General features: G+C 45.7%; 1 protein-coding gene across 5 annotated transcripts in view; it reads right to left on the bottom strand.

The window, feature by feature from the left end:
* Positions 1-6,576: 6,576 nt before the first annotated feature.
* The window catches only part of RAB7A (RAB7A, member RAS oncogene family), a 32,410-nt gene continuing 17,022 nt past the window's right edge, over positions 6,577-21,964 (bottom strand). For 4 of the 5 annotated variants that reach the window (XM_054034263.1, XM_054034264.1, XM_054034262.1 and 1 more), the window contains 5 exons: positions 14,438-14,498; positions 12,550-12,676; positions 9,317-9,535; positions 8,238-8,366; positions 6,577-7,894 (listed from right to left, as the gene is read on the bottom strand). In XM_054034263.1, coding sequence (XP_053890238.1) covers positions 7,799-7,894; positions 8,238-8,366; positions 9,317-9,535; positions 12,550-12,676; positions 14,438-14,490 — 624 coding nt within the window. In that variant the 5' untranslated portion in view covers positions 14,491-14,498 and the 3' untranslated portion in view covers positions 6,577-7,798. Of the gene's footprint in view, positions 7,895-8,237; positions 8,367-9,316; positions 9,536-12,549; positions 12,677-14,437; positions 14,499-19,305; positions 19,405-21,964 lie in introns of those variants that run through there. The other variant, XM_054034266.1, reaches the window with a different exon arrangement.

Raw genomic sequence — 21,964 nt, 5'->3', positions numbered from 1 at the left:
TAGGAACGGGTTCCCAGAGCCAAGGGCTCTTTTGAGCCAGCTACTTCACCAGGTGGCTGACCCCTTCCTGTTACTGCTACTCAGGTGATGGAGTTCAGGAGCACTAGCTTCCAATCCCTGCACCACGGATGTTGTGATGCAGGTTGCGAGTTGAGTTCACTGTGAATTTCTTGGGCTTCACCCACCCAAAGTATCAAATGGTAGCACCCAGAGGAAAAGGTGCAGCCATCATCAGATGTCAATGGTCTAGTTAGAGCAGGGGCCTGGGAGGCAGGCCTGCTCAGTGTATTTCTGAGCTCTGCTGCTGACTAACTCTGCGTGGGCAAGTCACTCAACTTCTCTGTGCCTCAAGTTCCCCATCTGTAAAATGGGGCTATGATATCTACCCACCTCCCAGGAGGCCAAGAGACTTAAATAGCCGTTTGAAAATCCCTTTGAGCCGGTATAAATATCATCTAGTGCGCTCCCTACAGCTTAACATAGCCGGCAAAAGCTATTTGTCTCAGGCGGGAGTCTCCCTTCCGCCCCGGGAGAGACGAAAAACTCCCTTCTCCAGATACCCAGCTGCTCTGAGTCAGTCACTCAGTGCTGAGCTGGGGAATAGCCTTGTGGCTGTGCCCAGGCCCATCAGGGGGTTCCTGTCAGGGCCGGCTCCAGGCACCAGCCGACCAAGCACGTGCTTGGGGCGGCACCTTGTAAAGGGCAGCCAATCTTGGGGTGGCGGGGGGTGCTCGGGTTTTTTTTTTTTTTTTTTTTTTGGTTTAGCAGGGCAGTGCTTGAGGGGGATGGGTTGTTTTTGTTTCGGCAGCGTGGCGCGGCGCTCGGGGGGTGTTTCGGCGACGTGGCGCTGGGGTGGGTGTTTCGGCAGCGCGGCACAGCATTGGGGGGTGTTTTGGCGGTTCGGCGCTCGGGGGAGTGTTTCGTCGGCACGGCGTGGTGCACGGGGGGGCGGTGTTTCGGCGTGGTGGCGCTCGGGGGGTGTTTCGGCGGTTCGGCACTTTTTTTTTGCTTGGGGCGGCAAAAAAGTTAGAGCCGGCCCTCGTTCCCATGTCCCTCCGCTGACACTGAAACCCCCGATGAGGCTGGAATGTTGTGCATTGGCCACCTGGGGCCCCAGGCATTGTGATGTCACCATCTCCATGGAGGTAGGGCACTTTACTCATGACTATGCATGAGGCGGTGCGCGAGCTGGGAAGCCTCAGCGCAGAGAACGGAGGGGAACGGCAGCAGCAGCAATGGAAACATGTCAGCTCACCACAGTGGGCTGAGGGTGCATAAAGGGCAGGAATGCCTACTCCCATGGTGCCAGAGCACCCTGCTCCTCCACCACGCAGGGACCCAGCTGGCTCAGGGAGGGAGCAGTGGGATGCTGGAGAGACTCTTCTCTGGAGCTGCGAAGGGCAGACAGGGCCCATGCCAGGACTACGATCCGGCATTGGGTCACCCATCTATCTCCAGAGCAGCCCGGAGCCCTGCCATCATCTCCTCAGGGGAGTGAATTCACCCGGGGGGTACGGTGGAGTTTTATAGTTAAAGGGTCAAGCTGCAATTCCTGCCCACCCCTTCCCCCTTGGGCCCAGGAGCAGCACTTAGGCCCACTTCCCACCCCTACAGCGACCAGCAATTCCCTCCCCCAGAGCTGACTCAGTGTTCGTGTCTTTAGAGGGCTAGGACAGGGTGTGTTCAGCCACCTTAGGAGACACCACAATACGATAGTGAAGGACCACCACTGCCCAGCCACACACACAGATTTAAAGGTGTGGTGCTAGATCCTGTTATCCAGCTCAGTCTAATGACCACCTTCCACAGCCCTGTCTGGCCTACGGAAAAAATTGTGTGTTTTTGTTTTCCAATAGAGTTAGCTCAACTGAGCTAGCTTAACTCTACTGAAAACCTCCCTTAACACCAGTGTGGCAAACACACCGGCACTCCCACGGGCGCGATGCTCACCACAGTGGGCTGAGGGTGCTGAAAGGGCAGGAATGCCTACCCCCATAGTGCCATCACCAGCTCACCCAGCCCCTGGGCTACACTGAGCCACATTTCCAGGCTTGCCCTCACCACCACGAGGGTTAGAAACATGTGGTGTTTCAATGTAAGAGATTCTCACATTAACTGCATCATCCAGACCTAAGGCTTTAAGAAAAGCTCTATTGCAAGGCTTTCGTGAAAATCACAAGAATGGCAGCCCTGGCAGCAAACGCCAACACAGTAAGATTTAGAGTTGCTCTTTCATAAGCAAAGGATGTTCATAGAGCTAGGGACCCAATGCAGCCCATTCAACCCATCAGCTGGTCACATTCTCCAGCTGGCATACTCATGGGCAGTGAATAGTACAAAGTCTGGCGTACACAAACCCTCAGGCTAGGCCTACACTGCAGTGGGAAGTGAGCCCGGGTACACAGACTTGCACTAGCTCAGCTTGAGTTATCACACTAGAAAGAGCAGGATGGATGTTGTGGTGAAGGAAGCAGCTCAGGTTTGCTGGCCCACCTGAGCCCATCAGTTGAAACTCAGGTGGCTAACCCAAGTCTCTGCTGGAGCTACAATGTCCACACGCGGCTATTATTAATGTGCCAGCTCAAGCCTGTTGACATGGGCTGGGAGGCTCACTTCCAGCTGCAGTGTAAACATACCCTTATAGGCCCTGTCCTCAGCAGCCAGGCAAACTGGATTAAAACTCAGTGCCTTGCATGGTGTCACGTATCAGGGGGTAGCCGTGTTAGTCTGTATCCACAAAAACAACAAGGAGAAGAATCTGAAGAAGTGGGTTTTTTACCCACAAAAGCTTATGCCCAAATAAATCTGTTAGTCTTTAAGGTGCCACCAGACTCCTTGTTGTTTTTGTGGATTAAAACTGTATTGCTAGTCAGTTCCACATCCTATTTTGTCGGCCGTTTGTAGATTGGCACTTTAGGATTCACACTAGAGCTGAAAATCTCTTAGTAACAGTTAGCAGGCACAGCTTCACTGACCTGTGTGTCCTGAATGGGGTTTAAAGCATAACACAGCTATACTACAGAAACAGTGCTAGATGGCTGCTAACAGCAGCTGTTCTTACAAAACGCTGGGGCTAGCCCAGAGACAACCCTAGTGTGGACAGCAGCTTAATGGAGAGTTAGTAACTTTGTCCCCCATATTAGAGCTGAGATCAGAATCATTTCCCTCCTCACCAATCCTCTTCTTCAGAAAACCTAATTATGGGTACCTGTACTCAAACCAAACTTGCCCCCCTCCCCAAACTCAAAAGCATCCCTTCTTTCTAGGCTGACACACATGGGTGATGATCCCTAGAAATTCTCTCATACATTTGTTGGACGTTGGAGCTTTCCACATAGTCTGATTCTTTTCGGTGTTGGTTTCTAACTCAAGGCCAACAGCAAATCTCCGCAGCATTGGGCAAATAAAGTAGAGATTTTTGCTCCAGATCTATAAATCATTCACTTCACCTAACGTATGTCACTGTTGCGCTGGTTGCTCACAAATGAAGCAGGCCTGGGAGGTCTGGCTATTGATCAACTCCCCCACCCATGATCCAACATTTAAGAGTGCATCCCCATCCAAACAACAAGGTACTCAATCAAACGTTAAACTGCACATGGTGAAATAGGTGTCCTGAGTGCAGACCTGAACTTGGTTTACTAGGGACTGAGGCATCAGGAAACAGAATAGAGGCAGGTGGTGGTTTGGGTGTGCCAGTTGCTGCCCTTTTCTCCACACTAGCTGAACAGCAGAAGAGGCTTGTTTCTTTAGACTAGAAGCAATATCAAATACTATTCAAGTGCATGAGAGGGGCTGAATGAGCTTGCTCCCATGCTGCTCAGGACAGTGATTAAGTCTTCCTATATTTGTACAGCACCTAGCACAACAAAACCCTGATCCTAAGAAGCTGGCAGATGCTGTTACAATACAGATAATAAATCAAACAGGGAAGCATTATTGAAAGCTCTCTTTGGTGCCTTCTGGACTTAAAATCTATGACCAATCACAGTGTACAATGAGGTTCAGGGAGGTTGAAATTCCCTCGGCCTTTAAATGAGACAATAGAATATAATTTGAGACTAAGGAGAGGCCCACATAAGGGGGCTCCTGAGTTATTTGAAAAATAACTTGATCGAGGTAGTTTTAACTTCAGTGTAATCTATTAGTAACTGAAAGGATGTGCTGCTGCTCATTCCAAGCCAGCCTTACCACTTGCATCCTAGAGTTGTTTTAAATTTGATCTCCAGGCCCAGCCCAGGATTGGAGGTCATGACCCAACAGCAATTCTGCTACTGGTGGGCATGAACGGCTGCACGTGACTTTCCCTTTGCTGATCAGCAATTGCATTTCAATGGACTAGGTAAGTCTCTAACACTGTATTGCAGGCAGCCGGCAGCCCTATGAGTATTCAAAAACATTTTATTTGCTGGGCTGCATAACTTACTGAGCACATCAGTTACACTCCCACTCATTGGGCAAAAAGTCTTGCTTTTTTGGGGCAGAGAAATTAATTAGCCTAGACAGGAGCTGATTTACCTAGCACCCACTGTGAGTCTAGATTATGCAAAGCAGTGTAAAGAGGAGACACTAAATTAAAGCAAAGGTGGTACTGAGAGGAAAGAAATTAAGAGATGGTTTGAAGGGGGATTTGGAGAGATGGGCCTAGCAGCAGAATGTGCCTGAGACTAGAGAAGATTTTAGAAAAGAACATGTGGCAGACAGACATAAGGACTATTTAATAGTTACTTTGACTTATGAACAGCAGCAGCTCTTGCCCAGGAAGGGCCTGTGTTTTGAAAGCCATCAGACCAGCCTAAAGCCTTTGCAACATGTGTTTTTGTTGTGGAACACTGGGCTACTGCCATCAGCCAGGCCATAAGGTACTGAGATGAGAGTCTCAAGCTTCATTCTTATGCCTTTTGACTCTGTTATGGACCAAGAAGTTACACCCTGAGCCAGGATACCTTGGTCTAAGTCCACCTGAAGGCTCTGCAAGCCATCTTGCATTCCATGTTATGCCTTTAGCACAAAAGGTGCCTGGTGGAGGGGAAAGAACAGATGGCCCTTATATTTAGCCAGTGCAGTCTACACTATCAAGTAAAGTATCAGAGGGGTAGCTGTTAACCTGCCTTCCTAAATGTGCCAGTATATTTCCACCTGCATCTGTAATTTTCACTCCATGCCTCTGAACTGGATTTTTTACCCATGAAAGCTTATACCTAAATAAATCAGTTAGTCTAAGGTGCAACTGGACTCCTCATTGTTCTACCAAGTAAGGGGCTCACAGTGCTACAACGGCACCACACACCACTATGGGAAAGAGCAGCAGGAGAGAACACACTGCACCAGCACAGCCCTCAGGGATTTAAGTACTGCTTTAATGGATTAAAAGGAACTGTGGAGTGGCCTGTAGCACTATAAAGCCATCACAGAAAGAAGACAGAGTTCTGAAGGAGTCCCTGTCTCCAATGGGGGGGGGGGGGGGGAGGAGAGAGGAGGAGAAGAGGATGCTCTCCTCACTGTGGAGAGGAGTTGGTTGTAGAGGTAAGAGGCTTCCTACACTAGAAGTAAGCTCCAGCCAGCAGCTTTGCTTTAAATGCTGATAGCCATAGGAGACAGGGGTCTGCTCTGGTCTGTTTATGATTAACTAAGATAGTGCCTTGGCACTGGTCTCCCTCCCCACAACACGAACTGAGTTTTACTCAGTCTAGACTTTATCTGTAAAGCAGGGGAAAAGGGATATATCCTTCCCTCCTCAGAAAAGTTCTACCCCACTACATTTGCTTGCTGTATTAAGCCATGGTCCTGCCTCTGCAGCTTTGGCAGCCAGTCACGCTACTTAAGCTTAGAATATTCACTTTAACCCTAGTGTGGGTTCTTAGTGTAAAAAGCTAGTGTTGGAATTTGAGGCCTTGTAGATATTGAAGCAGAGGAAAGTCAGTTGGAGCTGGGTTGCCCTTCCCTCTTCTCCCCCCACCCCTCCCAAGACCTTGACTTGGTGTATCTGTCTTGGTGTAGCAGTAGGCTAGTACTGTGGTTAACAGTTCATGCAAAGATGGCAGGAGAGGGGAGTGTCAAGAAGATTCCACAGCACTCAAGTGTAGTGCCCACTGCTTCCTGCAGACAGAAGAGTGCCTGGGTGTAGCATTTAGACACCACTTGTTCTGCAGAGCACCACTACCCTGCAGGGATTGCACACCAGGCAATTGCATTATGTTCATGTTTGCATGATCTTCCAGGAATTGCCTAGGGCTCCCCAAGAGGATCAGACATCAGGGGTACAATGAAGCTGACTGTCCACTTGCTGTACAGCAGATGATGCAATTAGAGCCCTAGCTTCCCCATAACCTGTTCCATCATCTGCTGGAGTCTCTAGAAGACAGCTCCACTTAAACGGTTTCTAGGAGTTTTATCAAGCAGTTAAAAGGCTTGCTCATTTCCATTATTCAAAAGTTTAAAGCTACAGAGATCACTGCTGTTTTCTATAGATTTTCTCTAGTATAAAGCATGGTAGACAAGGCCCTTCATTTAGGAAGGGGGACAGTGTAGTAATAGGGAAGATAATCAGAAACAGGGAGGAAAACCACCAAGAAGTTTGTTCTCATTAAGTTTATTGGCATCATGTTTTTCTCTTTACAGAACCGCTCAGCCTACGTACTAGAATGTAGACCTCTGGAAAACAGGTAGAAGTGTTCCATTGAAGCAAGCTACAAATGCAAGAACAAGGACTAGGGAAGAGAGGAGGAAAGGGAGGGGACAACCAAGTTTTTCCATACCAAAAATTCCCCGATTAGTGGTCAGCCAGAAGGGAGGAAAGATTTATGACTACCTCAACCCAGTAAAGGGAAAGATGAGCTCCTTCCTCAAAGGTGGGAGTGACTGGAACACCTCAGACTCCTTTTTGCATTCTTTACAGAACATTAAAAAAAGTTAAGTGGGCAGGGAAGGTGAACAAACAAGGTGAGCATTTGATAGTTGCATTTAATTTTTTGAATCCAATAATCCAGTATGCATATCATCCTCTGAAAATTTAACTACAAGGAAGCCAGACAGATTTTCCAGGAGATGAAGTTTTTTTTTCCAGCTCTCAAAGTCAATAAAAAGGCTTACATAATTCTTGCTTCTACTGTACAGAATACTGCCTCTATCTGGACTTCATTGCTAGCACACTGCATTTCAGCGTCCTCCTCACTTTCTAGTGAATCTGTGTTTCAGTACTTAAACATGTAATTCAAGAATTTTACACTAATTTATACATTTTTAATTGGTTGCATATATTAACATGTACTATAAGATTTTTCCTAAAGAAGCATTACATAATACATGGATACTGTAAAAAGATCTGATTAGTTAAAAGTAACAAGCATTAACAGAGATACATACAAAACTCAACCTAATTGGACTGAGTGCTGAGCTTGCGATGAACTATGGGTAATCAGCCTTTCCAGTTGCAGCCTTCACAGGGGAACACAAGACAGTTAAAAATGTATGTCACTTGTTACACAGATTACCTGTAAACAGTTTCTTTCCATTGGACACCTGAAATTAGCTTACGTTCCAAACATACATAAGAATTTCCATTTTAAACTAAGAGAAAGGCCTGTTACCATGAAGTGATGTGGAAGGATGTAGGGACATGGAGGAGTTCTGTGCAGAGGAATGGGCTTACAGTTGCGGTAGATGGGGAGGATTTTGGCAGCTGGAGATGGGAGTTTTATTTTTTTTGTTTGTTTTTACACAGAAGAGGGGCTTTGTGTTTGAAGGCCTAAGTGTGATCGGTTTGTGAAGGACTGTGCTCAACCCCTCCATCTCCATCTCAGCAGCTGCAGGACTCTGCAGTGGCCTTTGCTCGGTCATTCTTGTCTAGTTTGATGGGTTCAGGGAATTCGTTGTAAAGCTCCACCTCCGTTTCCTAAGAAGAGAGAAGAGAGTCACCAGTTAGATTTTACTTCTTATTCTCAGCTAGGACCACACCACTGAAGGGAAGGGGGTAATGTGGAGTGTTACAGATAGCCTGCTTCCTCAACAGCTTTCTGCTGGGAAGAGGATTGCCTGAAGAGGGGGTAGGGAATGCTATCTTTGGTGTCTTCCAGACTTGGAGTGTGCCAAGTCAGCACTTGACACAGGGAAGGCAAATTCAGCATGTCTCTTGCTAGTGGCATTAGCTTAAATACAACATCAATTGCTTAGCTTCTACATGCAGCATTGTGACTGGACAGCCACTAGAGGGCACTAGATATTTCTTCATATCATACCTGTTTAAGTGCATTTCGTGCAATGGTCTGGAAAGCTTGTTCCACATTAATGGCCTCCTTGGCACTGGTTTCGAAGTAAGGGATGTTATTTTTGCTGTAGCACCAGGCCTGTGCTCGTTTTGTGGTAACCTGTATGAGGAACAGGGAAGAAATCACCACCTTCATCTATGCAAAGGGCACTCAGTGCCAGTGTTGGTTGCCAAGTGGAGATATTTTTAAATTAAGAAAACACCTACCACACCTATGGACAGAAAGCTAGCATCCAATTTGACCAGCCACAGCTGCTGCCTTAGGTAGAAGGCCAACATGGTATGGTTTAAATCCTAATTGCAGTAAGATTTTGCTACAGCTGTAGTAAGTGTTAGATACTTTGTCTAGAATGCAGCTAGATTAACCCCACTGCCTAGCATTTTGGTATCAGTTCCCCAAGAACTGTGGAGTCACCTGCATGGTCAAACTCTCCCTAGCCCTTGGGGGATACAAAGGGTCAGGTATATGCTGGATGTTACAATGTACTTCCTAACTTTCACTGCACGGGCAACATGCAAGAGAACTGCTTTAGCAAACCCAGTCAGTCATTGAGAATGGCTGGGGTTTTAGGGCAGAGATTAAACCTTTGCTTGAGGGTATTCTGAAGGATGTTCACCCATCCCCTCCTGCCCCCAATTCCTGAGAGGAAGCCTCCTCTTTATGTATGTTGGACACCCCTCTCCTCCACACAGCATGCAAGACAGACCAGCAACATTTTCTCCAATGTCAGAGGTGACCAGGAACTGCATGGAGTAAGAATCTTTTAGATGGCTTGGAGCAGCTAAATAAGACTGAACTAGCATCTGTGCTGCACATCCTGAATCACTGCCTCATATTTCCTTTAATATATTATTCCCTTTCTCTCCAAGGGAACGTATGCCTCTGTAGAGGCCAGATGGGTAGCTCTCTTCCCAAGGACCCAGGTTAAACAGTGTTAGCTGTGACTCTTTATAAGCCGCCCTGATGCTTTGGGCAAGACTAAGCTGCCGCTTAGAATTGTCCTGACAAGCTCTCCAATTCAGTAGCTTTAAAGAAAGGCTGTGACTTACTTGTCTGTTTTCTAGGTCAATCTTGTTGCCCAATACAACAAAAGGGAAGTTCTCAGGATCTCTTGGACTGGCCTGAATGAGAAACTCATCCCTCCAGCTGTCTAGGGTTTTAAATGTATTAGGAGCCGTCACATCGAATACCAGCACGCAGCAGTCTGCTCCTCTGTAGAAGGCCACACCCAGAGACTGAAACCGTTCCTGTCCTGCTGTATCCCATATCTACAGAAAAAGCAGAGGGACAAGTTAGTAGAGGTTACTTACTAGCCCAGATGTGGGTCTTGGGGCAGCTCTAGTGCCATTGTTCAAATGGAGGGATCTAGCATGTTTGCTCATTGAATGCTCCTTGGAATTCTGCAGTCCTCAACCAGCCTCGTGGCAGTGTTGAGAGAAATGAGGGACTTTTCCTTACATCTCCTGCACATATATAGCGTCCAAGAAGTCACTATAAGCTGAGCAGAAAGGGCCTTTTCTAAAGACCTCTGGCTCCTTGTATGAGGCAAGACTACTGTAGTTTCAGAGTTGTATCAAATTTCAGAATCCTGTCTCAGTCTTGATAAACTGCTCTAAAAAGGGGTTTTTAAAATAAGTGACACTTTGCTTTTGAAAGCCAATTTATGTATAATCTCTCAACTATCAAATCCCAAAGTGTATTGCACTGTTACAAGAGGTACAGGAGTAAGCAGCCACAGGGAGTCTAGATCTGAGCAGCATTGAGTCATATTTGGAAGGTAAGTTTTCCCCTTGAGCTTTTCAGACAAATTTGTTGTTAGATTTGAGAATTCAGTAGTGCTTTCATATGTTCATGCATCTCTTGTACAAGTTTCACCAGGTACCTCAACCCCACCAATAGCCAAGCAACCAGCAGAAACAAGCTAAGACAACTCTACAAGCTAGTTGCTTCCCTACAAGCCAATGTGACTTGGTCAGGAATTCTATGCACTAATATTCTACCATGCAATTCCTTCTCCTGCTCCCAGAGTGATTTCCAGTCAGACTCAATCCATATCTTGTTTCCACAACACAGCTAGAAGTTCTTATTTAGAATTCCTGCCTGCAGCTGGTTTGAGTTTAATTGCAAGCTGGAAGTTCAACAGCAGGTTCTGTTAAAGTCTCTTCCCTGCCTTGTCTCACTCCCATTTAAGGAACAGAGCAAAATCTGCAGCAAAGTTGGGAAAAGTCAAGTATGATGGCAGTTGTGTTTTAGCCCATTTGAAGTTGGGTGGACAGGTTGTCCACAGCAGAGCATCCATACTAGAGGGCTACCCCCTGAAATACTTCAATGGAACATGAGTTTCCAGTAGATATGTCCTGTCTATAGCTTTTTATATTTGAAGAAGAGATTAGGATTTGAGAAGACTGACTTTGGCTAATGAGAGCATCAGAATAAGAAGTTGAGGGATACAAGTCTTCATGCTTCAGAGGGTAAGCCAACCATTAGTTGACGATGTTGGGGGAAGAGCTTCCCTCAGCTGCCTATTTCATAACCTTTCAATGGCGGATTTATTGACTCTTCCTACAGAGGATCTAGTTTAGTTACCAGTACTAGAGACCGGACTAGTGACCTGGCAGTTGTTACCCACTCATCAGGAATATTGCCATTTGGTATGGGAAGAGTTAAGCCAGTTGTGTTCTATTCTAGAAGATAGTCCACCCATCACTGATTGGTTTGAATCTACTGCACACTCCCTCTTAACCTCTACCCTCTGCCAGAGGCCTAGGGCAGTGATCCACAAACTGTGGGGGGTCAGCCTCCTTAGGGAGGTGCAGAGGAATGTTTGGGAGGAAGGGAGCAGGGCCTGGGCCAGCTTCCACAGGGGGTGGGGAAGGAGTGCAGGCTTCTAGTCCTGCTTTGCCCCAGCCTTGCTCCTCCCCTTGCCCTGTCCCATGGGGCAGGGAGGGAGCACCACACTTCCAGCCCAATTCTGCCCCCAATCCTGCTCCACTCCCCCTGTAGCCCCAGCTCCTCCTCAATCCCCAGCTCCACCTTCAGCCCAAGCTCCGCTGCTGAGGAAGCCTTGGCTGTGCAGTAGTAAAGGAAGGGTACAGAGATTCTGTTAAGGAGGGGGAGGGAAGAGAGAAGTGGAAAAGTTATGAAAAAAAAAAAAAAGCAGCAATCTCCAAGCCAAACTGGTCATGGTTAGCCACTCTAACGGCAGTAGTGTTCTAGCCTAGAACATTAAGGGTATGCATACATTAAAAGTCTAGACATGCTATTGTATCCTTGGGGCATCCTTGTATTAGTGTGTTTAAGGAATCAAGTCCAGTAGTGTTCCAGCCTGGGACCTAGTGGGAATACTACCCCAACAGCTCTATAAAAGTGTCCCATATGCAAAGAAAGTAGTGTTAGAACATCCCAAACTACTAAGCACTGGTGTTATTAGGCTGCATAGAGAGTCCTGTTTACATTGCTCCTCCACATAGGATGGGAAGCTATTTTGGCTGGAATGGTTGGTAAACAAGTCTCCCAACTTACTGTCTAGGCCACTGAATACAGGGTCTTACAAGCAGAAGAAGGTTAGACTTATGTACAGTCTGCTAGAGAAAGGGGCAATTCCCGTAAAGGGCCTTTCATGGATGCCTGGCTCAAAGTACTCAGCCTTCTCCTCCCTCCCATGTGAGGAAGATTTATTCATTTGATAAATGGGAAGTATCCTTGACTTATCCAGTTAAGAAAGTTGGGACTGTATCTGAACTAAAGTTCTTTGATCTTAACCCAGGAGACTGTCTTCCTTATGACACCTTTGTACTCTGCTCAGTCACTAAAAGGCCTTCTGTTTTGATTGGTTACAGCCAGCCTTCAGAACTCCCCACCATGTGATGGCTTCACCTTGGAGGCCTTCCTCTGATCTCTACTTCTTGCCCCTTGAGAAAGGCTTCTCCCTCCTTCCCTTAAATGGAACTCTGAGGAGCTGCATTTAATATCTGAGGTGGTTAGAAACTGATGGCCAAATGGTGAAGATTAGCTAAGAAATGCAAAAGATCCAAGGAGCCAGCATAGATTTGTAGAATCATTATGGCTACGGGTCACCTGCAGTTAATCCAATCCTGAGCCAACATGCAGGGAATTGCATTACTATGAAGTTGAGCACAGAAATGCTGACCTCAGCTGCTTACATTTGGCATGAATGTGTACTTCTGCACAATTCTCACTCTACATAGGAGCTGTGAAAGCCTCTTAAAAATAGGCAAGTAAACAAGAGATGAGGAGCTAGCAGCCCAGTCACTACCCTTACCTGCATTGTGACTAATCTATCATCCACCATCACCTCCTTTGTCAGGAAGTCTGCTCCTATTGTTGCTTTGTATTGGTTACTGAATTTCTTGTTCACATACTGGTTCATGAGTGATGTCTTCCCCACCCTGTAGGAAGGAGAAAAAGCCAAGACTAATCAAGAAGTAGTTTCCACAGACAGCATTTTGATATACATGGCAGATTCAGTCCAAGTGTTTTTGCTTTATTTAGTATCATGGAGGCACCAAGACTTTCACTCTGAAGCGTGCTGACCTACATGTCCAGCTCACTGATCAGGTATTTGAAGACACTTGCATTATCCTAGACAGGAGAAGTGACTATGAAGCTCCTTGAGCTAGAGAGATGTTCAAGCTGCATAATATAGTTCGTTTTGGGGGCTGTGTAAGCTCAACCAGCCCATTTGGTTCTGACCTGGAAAGGGAGTAATTGCAAGCACTTTTGGAAGTGTTGCTTTAGGACAGACGTTCCTAAACCTTTGCTGCACCATCTCCTCCCTCCACGGAGAAGGCTTTCCCAGGGACAGAAAGACCCACTGGGGGAGTGGGTAGCTCATGCCTAGAGCAGCAGCAGGGCTTGGCTGGCACCCATCCCCAAAGAACTACTTGGTGCAGACCAGGGCTCTTTGCCCTCTCCCCCGGCATAGGGCCAAGCTCTGGCCAGTCAGTGTCTGGGCTAGGGCAGCAGCAGGGAGTGGAGTCTAGCAGACTACAATTGGAGCAGGGCAGCTCTCCCCCATCCCTGACCACTGGGGACTCCTGTGCACTCTGCTGCCCTGGCCCAGACAGCCCCATGCCACCCCTCCCCCACCATAGGCTTGTTGCACCTCTCCCCTGGCCTGGAAGTATGTGCCAGTTTGAAGATGCTGCTTTAGAAGATTCTAGTCCTCAGAAAGGATGTTGAGGTAGTACCGAGTGCAAAGGAGACCCCCTTCCTCCTCCCCCCCCACCCCCAACATGATTTTAGGCCTTCAGACAAGGGGCAGGGACTGGCTTCCCATAGAAATTAGCTATACTGCTCACCTCAAGTTGCTTCAGGTTATGAAGTGACCCTTGCCCCAGGTAGTGAAAACAGCTAATGGAATCTAACATTATGAATAAGGCAGTTTCAATGATATTGCTACAGTAGCCAAGCAACTCCTTCATGTCCAGTGGTAACATCAGACCTTAACATACTTGTTTAGTGAAGTAGCCTAGGGAGTGGAGATTCTCCTAGAGATACCAGATTATATCCACTCCCTCAAGATTGCCAAGTGTTCTCTGTTCAGCAGCTTGCTGGATGTGGTGGTGGGACAGATTTGTTTATCTGATGAGATTCAGGGTCAAATTACTGTTTGTGCAGTAAATCCAGGAACAAAAAGCAAGTGTCTGCTTCACTGATTAACAGGAACCTGAAGTTTTACACCTTTGCTCAAGGTATCACTGAAGTGTATTGTTGAATACTCCCAGATCACAACATTTAAGCCAAACTGAGTGGCTAGCACAGTATATTTTGTATTAGTTGTTTTAGGACCCCATTCCTCATTGTCCAATGAGAAGGTAAAAGCTTTATGAGATCTGAAGTCTTATTCCTGGGAGATTTAGAAGATTATTATTTTTACCGAGTTACCATAGAAGTTTTGGCATGACTGTAGATTGCCAGTACTTTAAGTACTGAATTGGGGGCAAACACTGGGAACAAGGGGCAATCAAGTGTCCTTAAAGCCATAAAGGCAGCGTAGTAGTCAGCTGCTTTCCACAACCCAAATATCCATCTCACTCCAATACTTCACTGGCCCTACCTAGGACAGAACACAAGCATTTGCAAACCACATTATGGGACACTTCAGCTGGACAAGTTATTTACATTAATTTCATAAAGGCTCCACTTACCCAGAGTCTCCAAGGATGATGACTTTCAGTAACACTTTCTTCCTAGAAGTCATCTTTCAAACTAAAAGGAAAGAGATGAGTTTCCATCACTCAGATGAGGAAGTGACTGCACACAGTTATCACAAAAAGTGAGGCAGTTAACATGGAATTGAAACAGCTCATAGAAATCCTATGGCTCTCCTAGCTAAAACATGTTAGAGGGAAAGCCATCCTGTATGCCTGAAAGTTTTAAGTGCAACCAGAGACTTCTGGAGCTTTAGAGTACAATTAGTACTTGGCTCACCAAGTTACTAATTAGTGGTTGCTCATTGGTTTATGCTGCTTTGATTGCCTCACACCATTTATACCAAGTTTATGGCATAGAGGTGCAGATTGTCTGCTACTGTAGACTGAACTACAGCCCCCACTACATTTTAAGGCTGTCCAGTTTGGCCCAAACTGACTCACCTGGTAGTGCTGAGCTTAACTAGTGTAGCCTAATGGCACCAGTTGGCAGGGACAAGCAGCCCACCTCTAAGTCTCCTTGTGAGGACACAGACAGTACAGAGTAGAGTTCTATTTCTAGGTAAGTCATGCTAAGAGGGAAGTATTAGGTGTTCTAGAGTAAGGTTAGAGGATACATGCAATAGCAAGGGAACCAGGATGGGGAGCTTTACTAGTACCATTTCTATAAGGATTTGTCACATGTGTTTTCAACTGGAGTCTAGATCACTATGGTATGTGCAGGGGCACTGAGTAATGGCACTCTATAGAGCAGCCTATGTTAAGGCTAGAAAAAGTGATTCTTGACTGCTCAGCAAAAAAACCATCCCCTCACCCCAATGAGACTCCAATGCAAATAAAACCAAAATCCTTGCATGCAAGGAGTGTCTCAATTTCATTTTAAATGTTTAAAAGTTTTAGCAAAAATGGTGCTAAGGGTCTGTCAATTTTCTGACAGGAACTTCCCCCACGGTAAGCTTCTTAGAAGAATCAGCTGTGGCATCAGGAGGTTTTGAAGTGTACTTGGAGTAACTAACTGGAGCTGAACAGTTGATAGAATTTCTGCTTCTGAGGTCCTCTAGCCTAGTGAAGAAGTTTGAGGACCCAAGTTTAGATACTACTCTAGCTCCACTGCTTTCTAAAGCATGTGGTTGGCCAGCATAGATGGGATTATACTAGATTTAGCTTAGGGCCCTTAATGGCATTTTTAATGTTGCTCTCAGCACAGATGGGGGTATACTCCGTTGCCATTTTGAGCTTATCTACATACCATAGTTTCCTTGTGCTCCCTATCAGTCTACATCCATCTGTTGTCTTAGATTATAGACTTAGTAGGGCCTAGTACAAAGGAGCACCAGCCCTCATCTAAGACCCATAGGCACTAGCACAATATAAAGAAGTCTGGGTTAAACCAGTGTAAAACCCTTTAGGAACAATGAAACCAGTTAAAGTAGATTCAGTACTGCTTTGTGTTTATAAAAAAAGTCTGACTGCTGCAGAACAATCTCACATGTTTATTGGTCCCATAAAGCCAGAGGGCGCCCCATAATTCACCAGTTTAGCATTCTGCTGAGGCCTACACATTTCTCAATCTGTTTTCTAGAGAGAAAAGGAGTATTTTGCAGTTGAATGCACTAGCATATTAAGCTAAATTTTAAAAGTTACTCATCTTCATGTTTCATCCAGTTTTACAGAGCTTCTCTCCCCCATCCAACTACCCCCTTTTCAGGGCAAGGAGGCTCTGTTGGGGTTAACTGCTTGCATTGAATTAATCATTCTAGTGTCACAGCAGATTCTGATCCAATCTTCAGTAATCACACAGTTCAGTGTAGGAAACCGTCATGGTATAATTCATTAGAGACAGACAGAAGTGGGATGGACCTGAGATTTGGACTCGACAACTGATAGGAATGTGTCAGGAGTGATTTTTAGAGTTTCTTATTTGGAAGAAGAGTTTGAAGAGCATTCACTGATACCATTTGCCATTGACCAGCACAGTCAACTGCTTAATACTCTTAGCAAGAGAAGGGTACACAGAGGTTTACTCATAGCACTGCTGAGTGGTGTCAATGTAAATACAGACTTATGCCTTATAATCAAGCCTGTGAGAGTAAATTTCATGGACTGCAAGAAAATTGTTAGCCCCAATACTGTCATTTTCCCTCCCAACAGCAAGGAGGCTGAAGCAGGCATCACTGATTCCACCTCCCCATTGAGGCCCCAGCTACTTGTGGGCAGGGGGAGAAAGGGACAGCAGGCCAGGGGGCATCTCACCATGCAGTACTGTCCAGCAGCCCTGACAATCTGACTGTTAGGAGTTGCTACCCCCTACCCCTGGTCACACCCAGGAAGACACTGCTATAACAGCTGACAAGGAGCTAAGACTTCCCCACCAGGATCCATCCCCCCCACTTTGATCCCATCACAGGGGCAAGGACCCCCATAACACCTACTCAGGTTACAAATGGTAGTGGTGCTTGCTATTGTGCTGACTAGTAACAATGGAGCTCAGTCTCAGCTCCTGTGGTGCCTCCTTTGGGTCTGACGGGTGCTGCTGTGGGGCACCATTCCCATCCCACTCCCCCTGCTGGCTTGACAAACAGCAGCAGCCTGGGCTGGAGATGAATATGGAGTGGGCCAGGCCTTGATCCCTTCCCCAAGGGAGAGCCGTGAGAACAAACAGCATTGCTCCACCTCAAGGATAGGACCAGCTCAGTAGCTGCTGTGCCCCCTCAAGCAGCCACAGCCAGAAGGTGGAAGCTGGGATGCTGGCTTCCACCTCCCTGTGTTGGAAAAACTGCAGTAGTTGGCAGCTATGTGAAATCTGAGCTTTCACTCATGCTACTACTAGTAGTATGATTTTCCAAGCCTTACAGTCCACCCTACCTTTTTCACCGCAGAAGGGTGATACGGTACCCTGAAGTAGCAGCTTGCAGAGAACTAACTGTATGGCACAGTTTAGACTAACTTTGGTTTATAAAACTACTTTACTTTGTACATCATGAATCTTTACAGAGATTAGTCTTACTGGTGTGCCCTCAATTACTGAGGAGTCACTTCTCTAGGAAAAAGTAAAGAGTTTTCAAAAAAACGGAAAGTAAATTCTACATGTAAACAAGTTACTAGAGTTTCTGTTTTACTCCTACCGGAAAGAGTTCAGTACCGCTGCCAATACACTTTTTCCTGGCATTTAGAGGCAGTGTTTGTCACTTCAGATGTATTGTGTCAAGTAAATTGAAGTGGTGTTTGTGGAGCTCCCAGTAACTTAGAAAGTTACGTATACTCTGGCTGTACAGCGACTTGACTTACTGCTCCATTGGGAGCCCTGCAGTTCTGATACTGAAGATTAAGAGGGAAATTAAGAGGTTATGAATCGCTTTAGACAACATGTGAATTGCTAGGCAGACACCTCACTTAGAAATTAAGTACCAGTCATTGGCATTACAGCCCTTCAGGAGGCTGGCTGTACTGCTCAAAGTGGCAATGTGAAGTTCTGATGATATTAAAACACTCTTTGATGCAACTGCCAAACTGAAATTATGGCATTTTAAGGGACTGCCCCATCTAGAATTCTATAGACCAAATAGGGTACCAAGTTTAGTTGCATATTCTGTTCCATTGACGCCCATCTGAAGTAACTGAGTATTACGGCTCTGGTGCCCAGGAAGGTAGCAAGCGCTATGGAACAGCGAGTGTAGAGATCTGGAGCACTGAGTTCTGCAGCTGACAGATCCCTCTTGCTTGAAAGAAATTAAGATGTGCCTCATCTTTAAGAGCCATGTCTTATTTACTGAGCACCCTGTGCATGGACAGTCCTACTACATTCTGACCAGGACATTAAGCCAGTGTCCATTCTTTGAAGACTGTATTCATTGCTGCTTGTGCATGAACAGCTGGGTCCCTTATTCATAAACATGAACTGACAGCTTTAAAAGCTATAGCTAAGCCATACGGAACCCATCTGAGTTGAAATGTAGTCAGTGACCTGTGCACTGAAGCCTTTCTGGCCAGGTTTGGTGTTGGATCAGTGCATTACTACTACAAGCAGGCCAGGAGAGCATGAAGAGGGTACGGAAGTGTGGCTTTATTACATTGATGATCAAAATTCCTGTTCTCCATTTGTTGTTCATGGCAGGTACAGCCATCTGTTACTTATTTGGGTTACACCAGATTTGCTTTGCAGTCTCTACAGAATGATTGGTGGAGCTGCCCTGGTGTACAACAGGAGATTTTAAACAAGAGTACAGATGAGCCTGACATCCCCTCCAACTGTGCTTTCTTCCTTAGTCTGTTTCTCCCCTTGCTTGGGCCACAGCCTGATGGGAATACAAGTCACTTGGAACAGGCACCTGTCTATGCCCAAGACCAAAGGGGCATAACTTCTAGAAACTTCACCTTTCTGCACCTTAGTAGGTGGTTCTTGTCTTTGGGGATACCTGTGTGATTTACTGAGTTTCAGTCTCATGGCAAGACATCCTCATATGGAAGGAGTTGCACGCTTAAGCAGGTTCTCATACACCAGTGCTGTAGTGTTATGGAAAGCCTTCTATGGGACATTCATTCTTCCAATAGGTTTGAGAGATTTTACAAAGGCTATTCCAAGCTAAGTTTGATATTGTGTCTTTAGTATCAACATAAAAGGATTTAGGATATTTGCGTTCTTTTAAATCAGTGGTGGAGGATTGTGAAGGTGCAGCTTCTTAAACTACCTCCTCTTTAGTGAAACTTGCATTTGAATAGATTTTCACTGTCAGTCATGAATCTACTCTAAGGCTACGTCTTCAGTATGGGGTGGGGGGGGGGGGGAGAGAAGAGGTCGATTTAAGATACGCAAGTTCAGCTATGCGAATAGCATAGCTGAATTCGACGTATCCAAGCTGACTTACCCCGCTGTGAGGACGGCGGCAAAGTCGACCTCTGCAGCTCTTACATCGATGACGCTTACTCCTACCTGCACTGGTGGAGTACAAGCGTCGATTTGGGGATCGATTGTTGCATCCCAACGAGACACGATCATTCAATCCCTGAGAGATTTCTACCTGCCAATTCAGGTGGTTAGTGAAGACAGCCTCAGAACCAAAGCTTTGTTAAAGCACTTCAAGCAGCAAAGTGCCACTCCCCCCCACCCTTCGTTGGGGGGGGGGGGGGGGCGGCACGAGAGAAGAATGTGGTATCTCCTCCCTGGCCCCCAGCTATGTCTACACTACACAGCTTTTAGCAACACAGCTGTGTTGCTACAGCTGTGCCGCTAAAAATTGGGCAGTGTAGCTGCTGTCTGTCGGCTCTCCTGCTGACAAAAAGCTTCCACACCCAACAAGTGGTGTTTGTCAACAATGCACTGTTCACAGTGGCACTTGTTGCCAAAATGTTTGTCGGGGGGGGGGGGGGGGGGAAGAGAAGAGAGAAAGAAGAGGTTTAATACCTCTTAAGACAGAAGCCGTGTTGTTCAATTGGCAATATATAGACATAGGCTCAGAGATGGATAGTGTTCATGCATTTTGGAAGACAAAAACCTGAGGGTATTGTCAAGAGCATGCCCATATGGAGTAGTTTTGCAAAACTGCTCTAGTTGAGGCCTGGTCTAGGCTTAGTTTTGCTGGTCTAGCATGTGTGGTGTGGTGAGGGAAAGGAGAAAGTGCACATACTAGTGAAAAGCCACCCCTCACTGATATAGCTCTGCTGGGAAGAGTGCCGATGGAGATGCAGTTATACTAGCATAAGCACTCTTGCTGGTATAAGCTTTTGTTGTTCAGGGAACTGGTGTAATCTACACCACCGAAAGTCAGCATAAACTGCATCTGCACTAGGACGGAGTGCCAGTTCAGCTACAGTGGCAAATCCTTAGTGATTCTCTTCCTCTCCAGAATATCACAGCCTGTGCTCCATGTTTGTCAGTTTAGTCAAAGCAAAGGTAAGCATGGTATGACCTGGTCCCTTTACTGAAGTAAACCTGTTACACCTAATCTGAACTGTTTCAGAGTAACAGCGGTGTTAGTCTGTATCCGCAAAAAGAAGAACAGGAGTACTTGTGGCACCTTAGAGACTAACAAATTTATTAGAGCATAACCTTTCGTGGACTACAGCCCACTTCTTCGGATGCATATATGCATCTATATGCATCCGAAGAAGTGGGCTGTAGTCCACGAAAGCTTATGCTCTAATAAATTTGAGAGTCTAAGGTGCCACAAGTACTCCTGTTCTTCTAATCTGAACTGGTTCAAGTTTTACCAAGTTTACATAATCACAAACAAGTCAGTAGTAATAGGTTCCAGGAACCTATTACTTTAGAGAACAAGAGCATACAAGACAGTTTGCTGTATGTTTATAAAAAGAACAGGAGTACTTGTGGCACCTTAGAGACTAACAAATTGGAGCATAAGCTTTTGGGGGTTACAACCCACTTCATTGGAAGCTCTCCTCACTATGTTACATTCTATGCAAACACACACACACACACTATGAAAAGGTGGGAGTTGCCCAACCAACTCTAAGAGGCTAATTAAGATGAACTGTTAGCAGGAGAAAAAAAAACTTTAGTGATAATCAAGATAGCCGATTGAAGACTGTTTGACAAGAAGCTGTGAGGATACTTAACATGGGGGAAATAGATTCAGTGTGTAATGGCTCAGCCATTCCCAGTCACTATTTAAGCCTAAATTGATAGTATCTAATTTGCATATCAATTAGAGTTTGGCAGTTTCTCTTTGGAGTCTGTTTCTGAAGCTTTTCTATTGCAAAACTGCCCCCTTTAAATCTGTTACTGAATGGCCAGAGAGGTTGAAGTGTTCTCCTACTGGTTTTTTGAATGTTATGATTCCTGATGTCAGATAGTTCTTGCATTTCTACTATAAATGCAAAAGAATAAATGGACACTATCAATTGCTATTCCAAAGCAGCTTCGTTTGTTTGCAAGTCTTGTTCTCTAAGAAGGCTGTGCTGGCCTGGATAAGCAAGTTAGTTATCAGAATAGCTATGCAGGCCCAAAGAAGAGATTTACATTGGATAAATAGTAGTCCAATTGCCCAGTCTAGATAACTTTTGACAACTATCAAACTAGAAATGTTGAGCCGAAATAAAACAAAGTTGATATACCAAGTGTGTAGACCCTCCTAGTGTGGAATTAGACTTTGTTCTAATAAGAGTCATTCAGCTCTGATAGTGTTACTATCTTGTAGGAGAGCATATTCACATTTCTTGCACTACTGGCTCCAGCTAGCCATTCTTGGAGACCATCTGAAAACTCCTGTCAGTCACTAAACCAGTCAGCAGTATTCCTTTCTGCTGGCTTAATCATTGCTAGGGGAACTAGGTAGTCTCTAAACAAGAAAGAGTCCTTTGCTGTATTCATGACTTAGGAAGTTCTCCCTCCCAAGTGCACAGGTTGATCCAGCAGCCTTGGAGGCTAAATCTAAAAGCCATACTGAAATGTGCCTAATTCAGATATCTACATTCTCAAAAGATAAAACCCTATAGCTCAAATCTCCTAGCCAGGCAAGGAGCAGAGCTGTGTCTTTACTAGTTCTGATTTCAGATAAGCTTCATAGC

The sequence above is a fragment of the Malaclemys terrapin genome, chromosome 7 (genome assembly GCF_027887155.1).
Source record: "Malaclemys terrapin pileata isolate rMalTer1 chromosome 7, rMalTer1.hap1, whole genome shotgun sequence".
NCBI classification, from domain to species: domain Eukaryota; kingdom Metazoa; phylum Chordata; order Testudines; family Emydidae; genus Malaclemys; species Malaclemys terrapin.
The sequence above is the reverse complement of the archived record's forward strand: the minus strand, read 5'-3'. Positions and strand labels throughout refer to the sequence as shown.